Raw genomic sequence first — 16,783 nt, 5'->3', positions numbered from 1 at the left:
GAAGTTAGGCGTTTTTGTAAGGTTGAGTAGAAAAGTCATTTTGAAAGTTAGTTCAGTCTTTATAATGTACGATGTTTTATAATGGAGTGCATTCTGTAGTGGCTGTTCTATTTATTTGCATGAGAGGATCCTTATGGACTTTGTGTGGTGACTAGAACTTAGCATGGTGCTTGACGCCATCACAAATGTAGCAAAGAGACTACTGTGCTGTGTGCGGCTATAACGAATATTAACAATTTCTACATAGTATACAGCAATAATGTAAACATATACAGTATCTTTTTGTAATAGCATTTTGTTTAATTGTTTAATGTCATGGTCTGAACTGGATGTCAGTCTTAATATAAAAATGCATGCTAAACTCTAGCCTGATGTATAATCAATGTGTAATAAAATTGGATTTGAATACTGATTTAGCAGATATTAGCATCAAGTCAAGATGTAAAGAGATTTCATATAGTTCGGATTACGATGACTACTACAGGGGCAGATTTGTAGTTTACTAATAACACACACGCCATCCAAATCATCCTACTCACACACACACACACACACACACACACACACACACACACACACACACACACACTCACTCCCCCCACCCTCCTCTCCATCTTCACATTTCTCTTTTGTAATCCCCTCCCTCTTTGTAATCTATATCCCCCTCCACACACACAAAAATACATCGACCCAGTTTAGTGTTTGAAATTGCGTACTTTATATGACAAGAAGCGTCAGAGATCTCAAAAGTTAGTGAACACTGCTTCCTGCTATATGTGTCTATGCAGCACACATCACCCTGCCATAGGTGACTGGTTACCTTTTCTCATTTTATGAAAAATTGTGTTATTTACACAGTAAAGGTTGTTTCACCACCAGTCCAGTGTCGGGTGCAAGTGAGGTCTGCTGTGGCCAGCAGCAGTCTTGTGGCATCCAACATGTAGTCAATAAATTGCATACAAGTGCAAATTAAGGCCCATTTCACATTGGGACACTGGTGACGGTCGCCAGTGAAGGTCACTTGTGACTGTGGTGAACACTCTCAGATCACTGGTGTCCAGCATTGCAGGTATTGCCAACTGATTGGTTAGTGAAATGGACTTGTACAGGGATAGCAACTAAATTTTGCTAGCCTTTAAGGGTCTGAAAAATAAGGTACTAAATTTGAAAAAAGAACATACAACTTATCAATTTTTTTCTTATCCATGCTCTTCTCATTGAAATCAAGTACAAACTTTGTTATAATTTCTTGTCACGCATTAGTTTTCATCAGTTTGTTGCTATAGTTGTCACTTTTCACATCCCAAATACCAGGACAGCTTTCTATTTCACTAACAAAATCTTCCATGTTAATGAACTATAAACTGGCTACAGTGTATACAGTATAATATACAATAAATATTTCGTGCCACTGTCTCAGAAATGACTGCCTGTTGATTGGCAAATCTGCAGTGCTGTTCTGTGATCAGTGTCCCAGTGCGAACACTCCAGTTCAAACTAATGCATGTCCAGCAGTGACTGCTGTGAACACAGTGACCTTGTCTGTTACATGTGGCGAGGGTGAGTCACTGTTGCGTCACAGTGGCTTGGTGAGGCGGTGTAGTGTCCCGGTGTGAATGCTCCAGTTCAAATGAATGTATATCCGTGAGTGACAGTTGCTGGTGACTATCACCAGTGTTCCAGTGTGAAACGGGCCTAAGAGCATGAAGTTAGAAAAGAATGATACTAGATTCACTGAAAATAGATGCTTGTACCATTTTCTCTCACATACCTCATTTTATTGACATCAGGTATTTCGCTGTGATTTAATCATCTCCCAGTAGCAAGGAAAGAATTATTCAATATGCTAATTATTAATATTTTGTCTGTTCATGGTGACTCTATCTGAAATGTGCTGTTCTTCATTTAGGTTTCAAACTAATTTGTCAAATGCAACTGGCTACATATATAAAATGGGAAAACCAGAGGTAAGTAAAAATGACACATGTTTATGCATTCCCAGATATTTTAATGATTGCTGAAAAGGGTGAAATATCTAGATTTTCTTTTTTTAATTGTATTTGTGCTCTTTCCCTGCATTTTGTAAGATCTCTATTGACATTAAGCCTCTCTTTTTTTTACCAACCATAGTGTCCCCTGAGAGCATACAAATTTTCAATTACAATTTTTTTCTCATCTACCATGTTTTCATTGCTGTTACTACTCAAGTACTTTAGTCTACCAAATTTGGTGCTTCCTTTCACTTTGCCCTGTGTAACATGTCTCAGTTGTTGTTAGTAACTAACCTCTTTGTTAAGATAAAAACTATCCCTCTCATGGACAACTTGCCAGAACATCATAGCTTTTACTGCAAAATGTAAAATCGTAAAATTTTAACAATAACAGTTTCTACAGTATAATGGCTGATGTGAAGGAAAGTAGTGCAAAGTATATAGTGCAGTGTCCTTTATCAAACCTTGATTTTCATTGTGTTTTAGTGTGCTTATTTGGGTTACGCAACATTTAATATACATCTTATTTTGCACTGTTGTTCTGTGTACCTCCATTTCTGTAGAATATCTGATAAATGGCAGCCGACTGTCAGCAGATGATGGTTGAAGTGATCACTGTATCGAACAGAAGTCTACAGATACCAGCATTTGAATGCTGGTCCCTATTTTGACTGGAACCTATGTTGGAATCTTCAGACTCATTGGTCAGGGGGCCTGAAAATGATGTAGTAAATTGCTGCAACTTGTAACCAAATAGAATAACAATTTGGAAATTAGATGGGTGAAAGGTGTTTGATTTGACATCCTGTACCAAACAGCCGAGACCCACAACCATCTCCTGAAAAGATGGATATACAGAGACTTGAAGGCCCATTTGTTACAGATGAGGCTGATTATTTCACGCAGCTGCAATACAAAGTCTACAAACTAAAATACCTTTACACTCTCTTACAGTCATCTCAAAATAGTTTTTGCTTTATCAGATTTTTGCTGAAACGTCTCAAGCTATGACTCAAATTATTATCCCTGTTGGTGAAATGTGCTTGATTGTTTGTCATTTTTACATTCTTCTGCACATAATGCATTGGAAAGTTAGATGCAGCTGCTTACTATAAATTAACTATATGGAAAATAGCTTAAGTATTTTCTTTATTCAGGATTTGGAGATGCAGTGAACTGTGAAGATAGCTGGCGTGCATGCTGCAACTATGTGGATGAACAGTTCCAACAGTACTTCAGGGATGAAAGCGGTTTGAACAGGAAAAACATACAAGACAACAGGGTTCACTGTTGTCTCTACTTTGTACCACCTTATGGCCACGGGTTAGTAATAGAAGTATTAATAATAGTAGTAGTAGTAGTAGTAGTAGTAGTAGTAGTAGTAGAACAGGAAGAAGAAGAAGAAGAAGAAGAAGAAGAAGAAGAAGAAGAGAATTAAATACACAAGTCAAGGTTCAGTAGGTAAGATTAGAGTAGAATCCCAGGAACATAAATTTTAGACAGTGTCTGGCATAGTATTAACAGCGTAAACTATAAATATATGTCTTTCTAAGCACACAATTTACACTGACTATTCTGAAATATCCTCTGCATCTGAAACAAGATTCTTAGGCCTGTGGATCAAGGACGCCTTAAAATGGCAATCACATATCAGCAAACTAATGGTAAGTTGACTAAAATATGCTGTGCCTAATGCATCCTTGCTTATTGCTTAGGCTCAGAGACTGGATGCAGTGTTTTATCTGCACAATTTCATAGTGTAATGCAGTGTGATAACATATTCTGGGGAGCCTCCTCACATAACTCAGACCCTTTCCTCACTCAGAAGAGGGCTTGGACAGTAATGATCAGTGCCACACCTTCAGACCTGACAGCTGTAGACCTCCCAAGAATCACTCATTTTACCTCTTGGGAATCTCTTACATAATAGAAATATGCTAGTTTGTAAAAAAACAGCATTGCAAAATTCAGCAAAAATATGAATGTCCATGATCATACTACATGACAGAAAATGAAACTCGTGTTCAAAGAATCTGTAACTGTGTCTTTTTAAAAAACAAAATCTATGTTCCAGTAGGAATCTGAAAATCTGCACGCTTCCTCATTTCTTTCACACTATATCTGAATTTTTCATCCATATCTGTGCTAAGAAATAAAAAACTGGTGCAGGAATGAATTTTGTAAAAGAATTGAAACTAATTTATAATGCTGTAAAAAATAAAATTTTTGTTTAAACCATTTGCAGTGTAAATTGTGTACTTGGAGAGATGGAAATGTGAAACTGTAATAGCCTTGTAGGGTGTTGTACTCTGTAACTATGCCAACCAGGTACTTGTTCTAAGGGTGTTCAATAATAAATATATGGCTTTTAAGGCTTTGTAGCATGTATTACATTCAGTTTACAATTATAAACAATACATAAAATGAAAGAACAACTCAAACAACTTTTCTTATAAGTGTTCATTGTGAGCACCATTTGTCGCACATACAAGTTGGAGAGAGGGCTTCCCAAATTTTGATCAGAGTGTCTGGAGGAATTGCTGTGACAGTGCTGTTTCTAAAGTTGGGTAGTTCAGCTGGCAGTGGAAGAGTACACGCACGCGCACGCACACGCAATTCTTTACGTACCCAAAAGGTAAAAATCGTATGGCATGAGACCACATGTGAATGTAGAGGTCATGCAAAACAAGCTGTCATCGAGTCCCTTGTCACCAATCCAGCGGCAGGTACAATGTTGTTTAAATATTTGTGTATTGAGTTATGCCAGTGAGACAGTACATCATCTTGCTGCCTAACTTCTATGGTTCAGCTATTTCCAATTGAGGAAAAAGCCATAGATCAAGCACATTAAAATAAGAAAGAGCAGTTATTGTTACATCACCAAAAAAGAAAGGCCAGTAAACTTTCCACCAGGATATAGCACTAAAAACAGTCAATTTAGGGGAGTGTTGTTGCAACTGTACCATCTTTTGGGATTTTTTGACCTCCAGATTCAAAATTATGTCGATTCATCACTGAAAATGACACAATCCAGAAAAATCTTCATCATGAAGCAATAAGGTTTTTGCACATAAACCATAGTCTGTAGGCTGTAGAGCATGTAAACTGCTGACAATAAGGACATAGTTGTAAGCATCTTCTTAATTCTCCACACAGATGTAACTGGAGCTGCTAATTCATAACTAGCAATCTGAACTGGTTTTTTGGTGTTAAGCATGAAAGGCTCTCACTCATTCAGCACACTCTTCAGTCACTCTTGGCCATTCCATACTCTTCCTTTGCACATGGTTATACAAACAGGACTGTTTGAGTTGCATTTGCCAGCACTTCCTATTCCAGGATTGTCACAGGTTTGTCCTACCCCATCAGGGACCAGACAAATCTATGAAAGCAGCCATGCCATTTACTGGCTCTGCTGCAACCACTGCACAGCTTTTTATGTTGATATGATTACCAACCATCTGTCCACCGAAGAGCCATTGCCAAACTGTGGCCAAGAGCAAAGTAGACCACCATGTGGCCAATATGCAGCTGAGATTTCAGTGGCTGCTTCACTAGCTGAGCCATCTGCATCTTCCCCTCCACCACTAGCGTTTCTGAAAGGCGTGGATAGGAATTATCCTTATAACACATTCTCGACTCCCGTAATGATCTCAGCCTCAACCTATGGTAACATACTGTCCCCACAACCTCCACTCAACAGCTTCCACCTATTCTGTCCTGTCACCTCCTTCCCATTCTTGTCTCCTATCCTCTTTGTTTGCTGCTCTATACCAACACATCTGCCCATCTTTCCCCACTCCTCTCCATATTTGCTCCATTTTCCCCAACTCCCTGACTCACAACCTCCTGACGCTACACCTGATTGCATTATAGTCCTGCACACTTCCCCAGACAGTGCTCCTCTGTCCCTTCCACCTGTACGCAGCTATTTCTTCCCCTTTATAAGATTGCTGTTTTCATCCCATGTGATTGCTGCATTCTGGCATGTGCTGCTGCTGTTGGGAGTCGTGTGCTTTTTTGTGTCAATGAATGTTGTGCATTTCTCTTTTTTAGTAGAGAGCTGTGGACAAAAGTTTACATGTAAATGTCTTTTAATTGTGCTTGTCTGAAACTTAATGTGTTAGCAATCTTTTTTTTTCTTACACTGTTGATATTCCCACCAGCAGTCTCCATTGTTTAAATATACCTAGAAATTGGTTACAAGTTGTGTACTTGGTGTCTCACTGCTCAACATTTCTAATGCTTTGAAATTTATGTTTCTGGGAAAACTTGGGTTATGATTTGTAGAGGCAAATAATCTAGAAAACCTCAGCTGATTTAAATTGTAAGCTTAAAAATTTATCAAAGTTCACAAATTTCAGCCTGCGGCAGCTGGATCTGGAATTTCTGAGGAGACTTCATAGAAAAGTGAATATTGTGCCTGTTATTGCCAAAGCTGACACACTTACTGCAAATGAGGTTCGCAGGCTCAAGGAGAGGGTAATGGCCGATATTGAGGACAACAAAATACAGGTGAATAACTACCATGGTAACATTTTAAACTAGTGTAATCAGCTATTAAAGAAAAATGTTTTATACTGTATCTCAAAGTGATAACCTTCAAGTTCAGAACTTTTTTTTTTTTTTTTTTTGTTAAGGAATGTGTGAATGTTTTGGGGAAGGCTGTCAGGTGATCCAGAAAGCCACAAGCTGTAATAGGTACATTGCCACCTGTTTCTATTGTGGTTGTGTGATCTAGTATCTCAACTGTATTACCCAGCAATGTTAAAGAAACAGCCTTTGGTTGTGGTGTCAAACACAACCATTAATTCGGCTCAAGGGAGGAGGGTCCACCTACCCTACTCCTCCGCTTGAGTGATTCCTGTTCACTGAAAATTCTATACGGGATGATGAAAAAACGAAGAGAGATAAAGAACAGTCAAAGTATCTAAAAGATGACAATGGAAACCTCATCATGGATGGTGATAAGATTAAAGAAACTTGGCAATCTTACTTTGATGAGTTGTTATAAGAAAATTGTGTACGGAATATACAAAAAGACAGTACTGCATCACATCTGTTTCACTTGGACAACGAGACAAGTTTAACTGGGAATGATGTGCAATATGCCTGGAATACATAAAACTGGAAAATCGGTGTTCCTGAAATAATTGCAGAAATGTTCAAACCCAACGAAGTTGCTGGAAAATGATGGATCTACAGACCCTTTCGAAAGGTACATTCTGATTGGAAAACGGGCATAAACAATCCCAGTTTCAGGAAAGGTGACAGAAAGAAATGTTGTTAAGTGTAGCAGTATCACTAATGTCTCAAGTGAGTGAACTTTATTAGAGACTTCTCTCTGAAGAAAACCGCTTGGAAGAACCACATGAATTCAAGAAAGGAAAATAAGAAAAACTGGTTTAATTGTTGCTTTCTGTAAATTAATGGAAAAGTACAATTAACACATACATAAAGGAAGCATTTGACATTTTGAATGGGAAAAGTTGTGGTAAACACTGAAGAAAATAGGAATGCTTTGGTATGAAATTTTCATTAATGCAAAGTTCAGCTCTTTGTCCTCTTCTTTTCAGTGCTGTAATGAACAAGATCCACAAAAAAGTGACTCTAAAAATGACTACTAAGATCAGATAAACACCTTAGAAGAAGTTTCTCAGTGAGGAGAAAGTGAGGTAAAAGCTGTTAAGACATGGGCAACCAGTGGGATACGTTGAAACGGAGGTAAAACAGCTTCAGATGACACATCATTTCAGATATGTTGCCAATGTTGTCTCAGTTATTGGTTCTATAGACAACGAAGTCACTCACAGTATTCAAACGGGCAGTACTTCTATCAAATAATTGAAGACCTAATATAGAACCAGAAAGTACCATTAAAATGTCAAAAGAAGTTATGAAACCTATTACATGCCCATTTTGATATGTAGACCATGAGAAGTAAAGACATCTGCAGAACTCAGGCAGCTGAAATGAGGTTTCATCATAGCGTGGTTGTGAAAGGATAGAATCCAAAATGAGGAAATACGAAAAGAGGTTCAGATTGTACGACTACAAGAAACATCACAGCAGCTGATAATGCATGGACATATGCAATGCATGGATGCTAAGAGGCATACCAAGACTAATATGCGATTTGAACCCACTGACAAAAGACCAAGAGAAATACCAAGCAGTAATTATTGCAGCCACGCCAGATGCTTGGACACTGTCGCCAGGTGGACATATGCTCTGGCTGGGAGGGGGAGGGGGGGGGGGGGGTTTGTAGACTAAGTGGTGTTTGCCAAAGCCAGCTACATGTGGTCAAACACACCACATGCTTAATAATATTTGTGAAGGACAACAGCAACCTGTTGCTCTGTGTATACATGACGTGACAACAGTGAAACATTGCTCTTTGTGGTCAGACTGCAGGGGTTCCATGAGAGACAAAAGCACTGCCTGCGAACAGTGTGTGCATCTGACCACAGCACTGCCTGTCAGATGAACCCCTCATGGAAATCCTTTTGTCTGATTATTTAAGATGCTGTGTGACCACTAGCAGACAGCATTGGCTTAAGCACCCGGCTCGGTGCTGGCAGAGTCCAGCTGCCCATCTGTTGGTGCTACTCATCAGCAGCAGTTCCATTGCGGCCCAGGACTCTGACTGGACAAAAAAAAAAAAAAAAAAAAAAAACCACGTATGAACGAGATGGGAGACTATTGATCAGTACCACTAGATTAAATTGATATTAAAGAATGAGAAAACTAGGGTACCAACAGAGTATGGCAATCTTGTAAAATGTCCTCCTCAAATCACCAGTCCTCTACTTTCTTTCATGGCAAAACTGTATATATTTTTTAAGGCTAAACAATAATTTTCATAGCTTTTTGCTTGATAATAGATTATTATAAAGAATTGGAATATGTCCTTATTAAAGTTCAAAGGCCCATCTATGTAGAGGATATGCAATGAGACTGTTTCATTTATTGAATATTAATGTTACTATAATTAATAATCTCTTTAATAATCAATAAATAAACCATTAATTTGTGTATTGTCCTCTACAGTTTCTGACCTTTTGTGAGAAGGGATCAAATAAATGTTAATGAAATAAATGCACTTCCTCAAAACATTTTGTGGAAAATTATATAATAAACTATGACCCTATTTCATAAGTTTTCAGCACATGGTCTTATGTATCCACATGGCATAACCATAAGGCAAATAGTGGATAAATTGTGTAAAGAGGAATCATTTGGTTGACTTTGTGTACTGAAAGTTGGGAAATCATTGTTTTAATTTGACAAAGGACAGTTTTGAGATGGTCTGATGTCTGACAACAAAAATTGTGTAAATATTGATAGTTAATTTTCATCGGACTTTCCCACCGTGCAAAGCAAGTATCAAGTCTGTGGTGGTGGTGGTGGTGGTGGTGGTGGTGGTGGGAGGGGAGAGACAAGTGTTTTTCTATCACACTGTTTTTTTGCCAGTCTTGCACTGGGACATCACAGTAAAATACACTGAAAAATTCTTGGCAGTTGCCATGCCAGGACTGGAGTGTGGAAAAATCACATGTTACTTAAGGGTTTGAAAACTGCTTCTGCAGAATTGACACGTCGTTTGATGGACATATTGTGTCACTCAGCTCTGGTCACAAATCATTGCCCTGTGAAATCCATACTACAATAATGTAATGTTTCACATCCAATAGGTGGGCCAAGATTTGATAGGTTGGCTTTTATTATTCTGGCTGCTCATTGTAGATACAGATGTACAAGAAGTCCATGCAAAATTAAGTATTAATAATCTTCTAATGCCTTCAGCATTGTTCCATTGTATGCCTATTAACTCCATACTTGTTTATCCAAGGAAAACTCAACTGCTGTCAAAGTCACCTAGGACATTTAAGACCCATATACATAATCTGTTGTACAGGCTTCCACTTTTTGTTCTGTGCTGTGTCAGAAGATAGACTTCAACTGGGTTTTGTTGGGCAAAAGGACAGGAAGTTGATCTGTTATTTTGCATGATGTTCTCATGACCGTTTAAAGTGTTTACATTCACAGACTGTTTGTAGCATGCAAGAAGTATCAGAACCTTTCTCTGCACACTGTTCTGTTTGATTGTTGTTTGTACCTGTATGTACAAAGTAACTACAGACCACCTCCTCTACACAATATGCTTTAATTCCTCAATCTTTGTTTTTGTTATTTTATTTGTATGTACACATAAAAGTTGTAAAACTAAACAGTTATTTTATAAGGTGACAATTTCAACAGTGAGTCAAGTCAACTGATTTGATTACAGTAAAAAATAATTCGCCATCATATACAATTTGCTGAGGAGTGTTTGACATCACTGTGCATGTATTCCAGATTTATCAGTTTCCTGATTGTGACACTGATGAAGATGAAGATTTTAAGCAACAGGATAGAGAACTGAAAGCCTGTGTTCCATTTGCTGTAGTTGGAAGCAACACTGTATTAGAAGTAGCAGGAAAGAGGGTCCGGGGAAGACAGTATCCCTGGGGTGTAGTGGAAGGTAAGTTCCAGATTATGGTGTGCTACAGTAATATTGCTTGAAAAGTCTTGTATTTATGTGGTGGACTGAATTGCCAGATTTATAAGAACATGATAGTGGGAAACAATGCTGGCTATGCTCATTAATGAATGACAGAAAATATCTTCACTTGTTTTGAGCAAAAGGATTGAAAGAAATGGCCTTGAATTGTTATTTTGCATGATGTCATCACAACTGATCACCGCTCTCAATTTGGACTGACCTTAGGGCTGGGTGTGCCTTCATCATCGGCGCCTGATATTTTTCGTTATCGACTTCCGGAACACTGCTTGGTATTTACAGCAGAGCTCTTCGCACTGTATCAGGCTACGCAGTACATCCGGCAACACAGGCTTTTCAACTGCGTCATCTTCTCAGACAATCTTGGTGCCCTTCAAAGCCTGTGTGCTGTACACCATCCATCTCTTACTGCAACAGGTTCAGGAAAGCTGTCACTTGCTCACTCTTGATAGAGCCACTGTGAGGTTCCTGGTCATGTCAGTCTGAGAAGAAATGAGGCTGCTGTCAAGGCTGGAGTCTTCGTACCTCAGCCTGCTAGTTCTTAAATTCCCTCCAATGATCTCTGTGTGCCATCTATCAGCAGGTGGAGTCACTTTGGCATTATCACTGGTCTTCTCTTAATGGCAACAAGCCCTGGGTTATTAAGCCTCTCCCAGCGGTTTGGACGATCTGAGGTCATTTTAACTAGATTGCATATTGAGCACTATCTTTTTAGCCATCACCATTTGTTAAGCGGTGCTCCCCCGCCATTTTGTGCACATTGCGCTCAACTTTTGATGATCTGCCATTTCCTTATGGAACGCCCATTTTTTAACCACTTATGTTCTCATTTGTGTTTTGCCGTCTGAATTATTGGTCGTTTTAACAAACGACACATGGGCTGTCAACTGCGCATTACTTTCTATCCGTTGTAGCAGTATGTCGAAGGCCATTTAATTTTTAGTTCTGGACCTGTGTTTGTCTATGGTGTATTTTATAGACCTTTCCCCATGTCCCTGTTTTTAGCTATCTTCTCTTCCGTCGATTGTGGTTGACATGTAGTCATTTTTAACTCCTCTCTTTGTCTTGGTGTTCTTCAGTTTTAAAATGGGTGCATATGACCCTAGTGGGTTTTTATGCCCTTAAACAGAACAAGACGACAAACTGTTCTCAATATAAAGCGACACCATTACATTCATATTGAGAAGATGAAACATGCCTGTAAAGTTTACAAGCCACAAAAATTATGTATAGTTGCTTGTGTGTATGCATCAATGACGATAAAAAAAAAAAGTGCAAACTTAATTGTCCACAGAAATGTGTGACAAAAGGTTCTTTTGTTGGTTGACTTTGAAAAAGTGTGTGAGACTAATTGGAAGAAATAATAATTATATACTAACGTTTTTTAAAAATTACAGCACCCAGAAAAATGACTAGAATGATTACAAGTGCAGAAGATGTGTAGAACAGTTTACTAATTATAACTATTGATTAATATTGCAGAGACAGGGTGAAAATACATTGTCCACTCACATTAAAGTGACCATCTGTCTAAAGCCTGAATAACCACCTTTTGCAGTGAAGACCACTCTGAGACATGCAGCAAGTGTCATTGAGGTTCTGGAAGGCACCAAGAGGGACTTGAAGCTGTATAAAGTCCAGTGCCATGGGCAGCTGTACAAGTTTTCTCAGTTGAGGATTCATTGTGGAAACAGCTCAATCAAGGTAGTCTCACAGATTCTCAGTTGGGTTTAAATCTGGGGAATGTATTAGTCAGTGGAGCATGGTAAACTCATATTGATGGTCTTTGAACCACACATACACACTGTAAGCTGTGTGACATGTTGCAGTCTCATGCTGGTAGATGCCATCATTGCGAGGAAAAACAAACTGCATTTAAGGGGAAAGTCCCCAATGATAAATACATTCTTATTGATCCATTGTGTCTTCCAGAATGATGGCAGTACACGAACAGTTTACAAATTTAGATGTTTTGGAAGTGCTTCCACCCTTCACCTGAAAGCCAATGATAGTACCCTTTTGGATGTCAGATAAAACTCTGTTTCTGCATCACTACAATGAATCACAGTTCTGTGTCGAGGCCCCCCCCCCCCCCCTCCCCTCCTGACACACAGTATATGCCCCCCCACTGCTAGTGCAGCCACCTCACCTGGTATTTATGAGTGGTTATTGTACATTGAGATCAAACCTAACTGATGGTCACATTAATGTGACTGGATCATGTATAAGCTTAGTAGCACACTCTTCAGTAAGACTGGAATGTTCATTGTTACACCAACTTTGTCAACAAAGAGTAATCAAACAGAGTGGAAACGTGATAGTGAATGTGAACTCTCATGCTGACTGACACTAAAGGACAAACAGGACAGAACGATCAGTCTTTGGTGTGTGTGTTTCTTTTCTGAAGAAGACTTTGGCTGTAAACTAAATGTGTAACAGTCTTTTCATTGTGCCTGTCTGCGGCTCAACATGCCATCTTTGCGGTGAGTAACAATCACACCTTTTCCTTATATTGTTGAAATTCCAACTTGGAGTTCCCATTACGCATTGGTTGATACACAGCATGCTGCAGTGAAGTGATACATTTATGGAACTACTGGTCAGAAGCGACTGTGCAATATGATGAATGGGTACAAGACCATAATGTTACCAAAGCATGGGATTTCTGCTATTCTATCTGCATGGCCATAATTGACCATGTATCTTCACCAGCCATATATGCTTAAATAGGAGCCTGCATCAGTGATGCCATGCCATATGCTGTAGGCTAGACTAGTGGCATAAACAGCATTGAAGAAGCTTCAGTCACCCCAAAACCACAAATCCTTCAGGCTAAAAACATGTAAAAACCATTATGGGAATTCAGAGTGAAAAAATATATTTTCAGACAGGACACACCGCACCTAAACCTCTGCCAGTGATGGTCGCATACGGGGTAGATAGTACCATGGTGAACACAACATGGTATCCTGTTTTGTAAAGTGTTGCAAACATAAAGTGTGATGATTTAGGGTGCCACCAGGTAAAACATGTTATCTCAACTCGCATGTATTGAGAGTAACCTCAGCTTGATTGCTGGATACAGAGTCTTCACATCATACAGAATTTTCAGCCAGAAATTGTGTTATGTTTTGTAATCATGGCCATTCATGATGGGCATTCAGTAAGTAATGACACTTTTTTTTTTGGGAGTTAATTTTGGTTGAAAACATGCAGAATTTGTTGTGGGGCATAGTGAAATATTAATGCCTTAGCGCCAACGGTTTCATGAAGCTCCAGTAGGTGGGGGCGCTAGAATAGTCTCCAAAATAGCTTTTGTAATGGAGTAGTGTTCCAAGCAGAGAGCTATCATTGGGTTTCTTCTGGCAGAAAATCAGAGCATTGCACGTATTCGCAGGGGCTTGCAGAGTGTCTTCAGAGACCTTGCAGTGAACAAAAGTAAGATGAGGCATTGTGCAAGGTGTCTGTCATCATCGCAAACATGTCTGATCTGTGTGCTTGACAGGCCGCTCACAGCTGTGACTCCAGTAATATTCAAATGTGTAGACACTCTCATTTAAGGCGATGGATGGATCACAAACAAACACCTCACTGCTCAACTGGATGTCTTGGTTGCTAGTGTTGACACACTCGCTCACTAGTTGGAGTACTCAAAGGTGTGCGCCCAGTGGGTGCCTCACCTTCTGCCATCGATCTGTTTGGCCCAATAAAGGATGCACTCTGCAGGAAACAGAAGTTCATTTGGTACATCTATCCTTCCCAATGTTGCAATTTTCACACAAAATACTGTAGTACGATCTTTGGATGCAGCATTGTCATCATTCATCAACGTTTGTTTTGATATAAATCTCATTCCTTAATAAGCGGTCAGTTTGTTCATTTATATGGGCAGTGAGAGTATGTTTAACATTCTACAATGTACAGGAAATTAAATCATATTAATTTTCAACCTTTTTGTCCAGTTTTTTTTCCGAACACTATAAATGTAGCTACTTCACCAAGAAAGGGATTATACCACCTCGATGACAAATAAATAAATTAATAAATGACGCAGTCTTTAAATTTGCAAGTGTCTGTAATAATATAATCAAAAATTTTGAAATCAACTGAAAAATTTTACACATGTGGCTAAAAGCAAAAAATAATTGTTTTCAATATAACATGTTTTGAAAATGGATTAAAAAATGTAAAATAACTTCTTCTAGCCATATACAGATTCCTAACTCCACACAGGTAGTCCTGAAAATAAGTGCTTTAGAATTTCTAATATCTGTGAAAATATTTGCAGAATTTGAAACTAAAAACATGGGAAACAAGAAGTATATATCTGATGCATGAATAGTTCACTTCCTTACTATTATCTCTTGCACAAGCCCCAAATTTTTTGTTTTAAATTCTAAAAGTGTTTTCATAACTATAAAAAAGTGCACACACACACACACACACACACACATTTTCAGGACTATCTTTAAGGGGTTAGAAATATGATTATGAAATATCCACCTCAATTGCTCACGGTGAAACCTAGGTAAACACCAGGTAGTTTGTGCAGTCGAGGAGGATATTTCATAATTATTTTGATACTTAAGATGCTGACGTGCTGCAATGCTGAAAGTTCTTAGATTAGAAATATGTATGGGGCTAGAAGAAATGATTTTATACTTTCTGTTCATTTTAAAAAAGTATTTTATTAACAAGTTTTTTATTTAAATAATTTGTATTCCTGTATTTGTGTTTGCAAAAAGCATGAAATTCGCATTTTCCAACATTGCAAGTGGGCTGTCATCAGTGTAACTCAGAACCCAACATGGGATCCTATGGTGCACCATGTTGAAAATTTTCAAATTCTGAGTGCCTATTGCTGTTTGATTGAGATGGAACTGATGGTATGTGCTTTGAGTGAAGCAAATAACCCTTAAACCTGCTGCATCTACTAAACCATAAATTTAAATTTTTGCGTCTGAATATCATGGTTCACACAATCAAAAACTTTAGCCAAGTTACAAAATATTCCCAATGGTAATATTTTCCTTTTTACTGAATCTGCTATATTATCCATCAAAATTAATACAATCTGTTCAGTTGACAACACTTTTTGAAATTCAGATTATTTGCATTTATCAGGACTATTGTGCATGGATTTCTCAAAAGAAAATTAAAAAACAGGAAATAATTGGATGGGGTAGTAATTTTCTCTCCTTTTATGTAATGTGGTTTGACAGTACTAAGTTAGTCTGTCTGGGAAGATGTATTACCTAAGCAGTTGTCTTGTATAGTACTAAGTTCAGTTGAACAAGTCAGTTAATTTGCTTCTGATTTCATCAGAACTACTTGAACATTTATTTTTAAGAGAAAGGATAACATTAAAATCCACCTTTAAAGGAATTTCTTCAATTTTCCTGGTCAGTCTTGCCTCCTCATTTCACTGTATGTTCAGAGTAGTTCTTATCTTATTGCTGAAGCAATTTATTTTCTTCTTCGAGTTACAAACATTTCAGTCAGATCACTTAGCCTGGAATCTTACGGTATAATTAGTAATATAGTTTAATCCTGTGCTCACCTGTGCTAAGCAGAGCCTTTTTATTTATGGAACAAGAAGACTGAATGAATGTATGAATCAGTCAACCAACCAACCATTGGTGAAATGTTGTGAAGATGAGATGGACTAAGATGTTAACTTTTTTGCTTGTATTACAATTATTTTGTTCCCATGTTTTGTGTTAAGCGTATTCTTACAGCTTACTGAACTTCCTTAAGTTGTATTACACTAGTGAACTTGCATTACTTTCTTTATTTTTTGTTAGTATTCAAATATTTCTCTTTTTTCAGTTGAAAATCCAAAACATAGTGACTTCATTAAACTACGAACAATGCTTATTTCCACCCACATGCAGGATCTGAAAGATGTGACACAAGATGTTCACTATGAGAACTTTCGTGCACAATGCATTTCTCAGATATCGCAGCAGGCAATCAGAGAGCGGAGGTATTACAGCAAATTTCAATATATGTATACTGTAGTATTTCACATTTGCTCCCTTCATAAATCATCGTGTGTGTGTGTGTGTGTGTGTGTGTGTGTGTGTGTGTGTGTGTGTGTGTGTGTGCTTCATAAATCATCGTGTGTGTGTGTGTGTGTGTGTGTGTGTGTGTGTGTGTGTGTGTGTGTGTGCGCTTCATAAATCATCGTGTGTGTGTGTGTGTGTGTGTGTGTGTGTGTGTGTGTGTG

At 38.3% G+C, this 16,783-nt stretch overlaps 1 protein-coding gene across 4 annotated transcripts in view; it reads left to right on the top strand.

Annotated features, from left to right (window-relative positions):
- The window catches only part of LOC126342297 (septin-2), a 314,504-nt gene that overhangs the window by 285,607 nt on the left and 12,114 nt on the right, over positions 1-16,783 (top strand). For all 4 annotated transcript variants that reach the window (XM_050001846.1, XM_050001845.1, XM_050001844.1 and 1 more), the window contains exons 4-7: positions 3,149-3,314; positions 6,356-6,506; positions 10,350-10,515; positions 16,384-16,540. In XM_050001846.1, coding sequence (XP_049857803.1) covers positions 3,149-3,314; positions 6,356-6,506; positions 10,350-10,515; positions 16,384-16,540 — 640 coding nt within the window. The remainder of the gene's footprint in view (positions 1-3,148; positions 3,315-6,355; positions 6,507-10,349; positions 10,516-16,383; positions 16,541-16,783) is intronic.

The sequence above is a fragment of the Schistocerca gregaria genome, chromosome 1 (genome assembly GCF_023897955.1).
Source record: "Schistocerca gregaria isolate iqSchGreg1 chromosome 1, iqSchGreg1.2, whole genome shotgun sequence".
Lineage (NCBI taxonomy): Eukaryota > Metazoa > Arthropoda > Insecta > Orthoptera > Acrididae > Schistocerca > Schistocerca gregaria.
The sequence above is the reverse complement of the archived record's forward strand: the minus strand, read 5'-3'. Positions and strand labels throughout refer to the sequence as shown.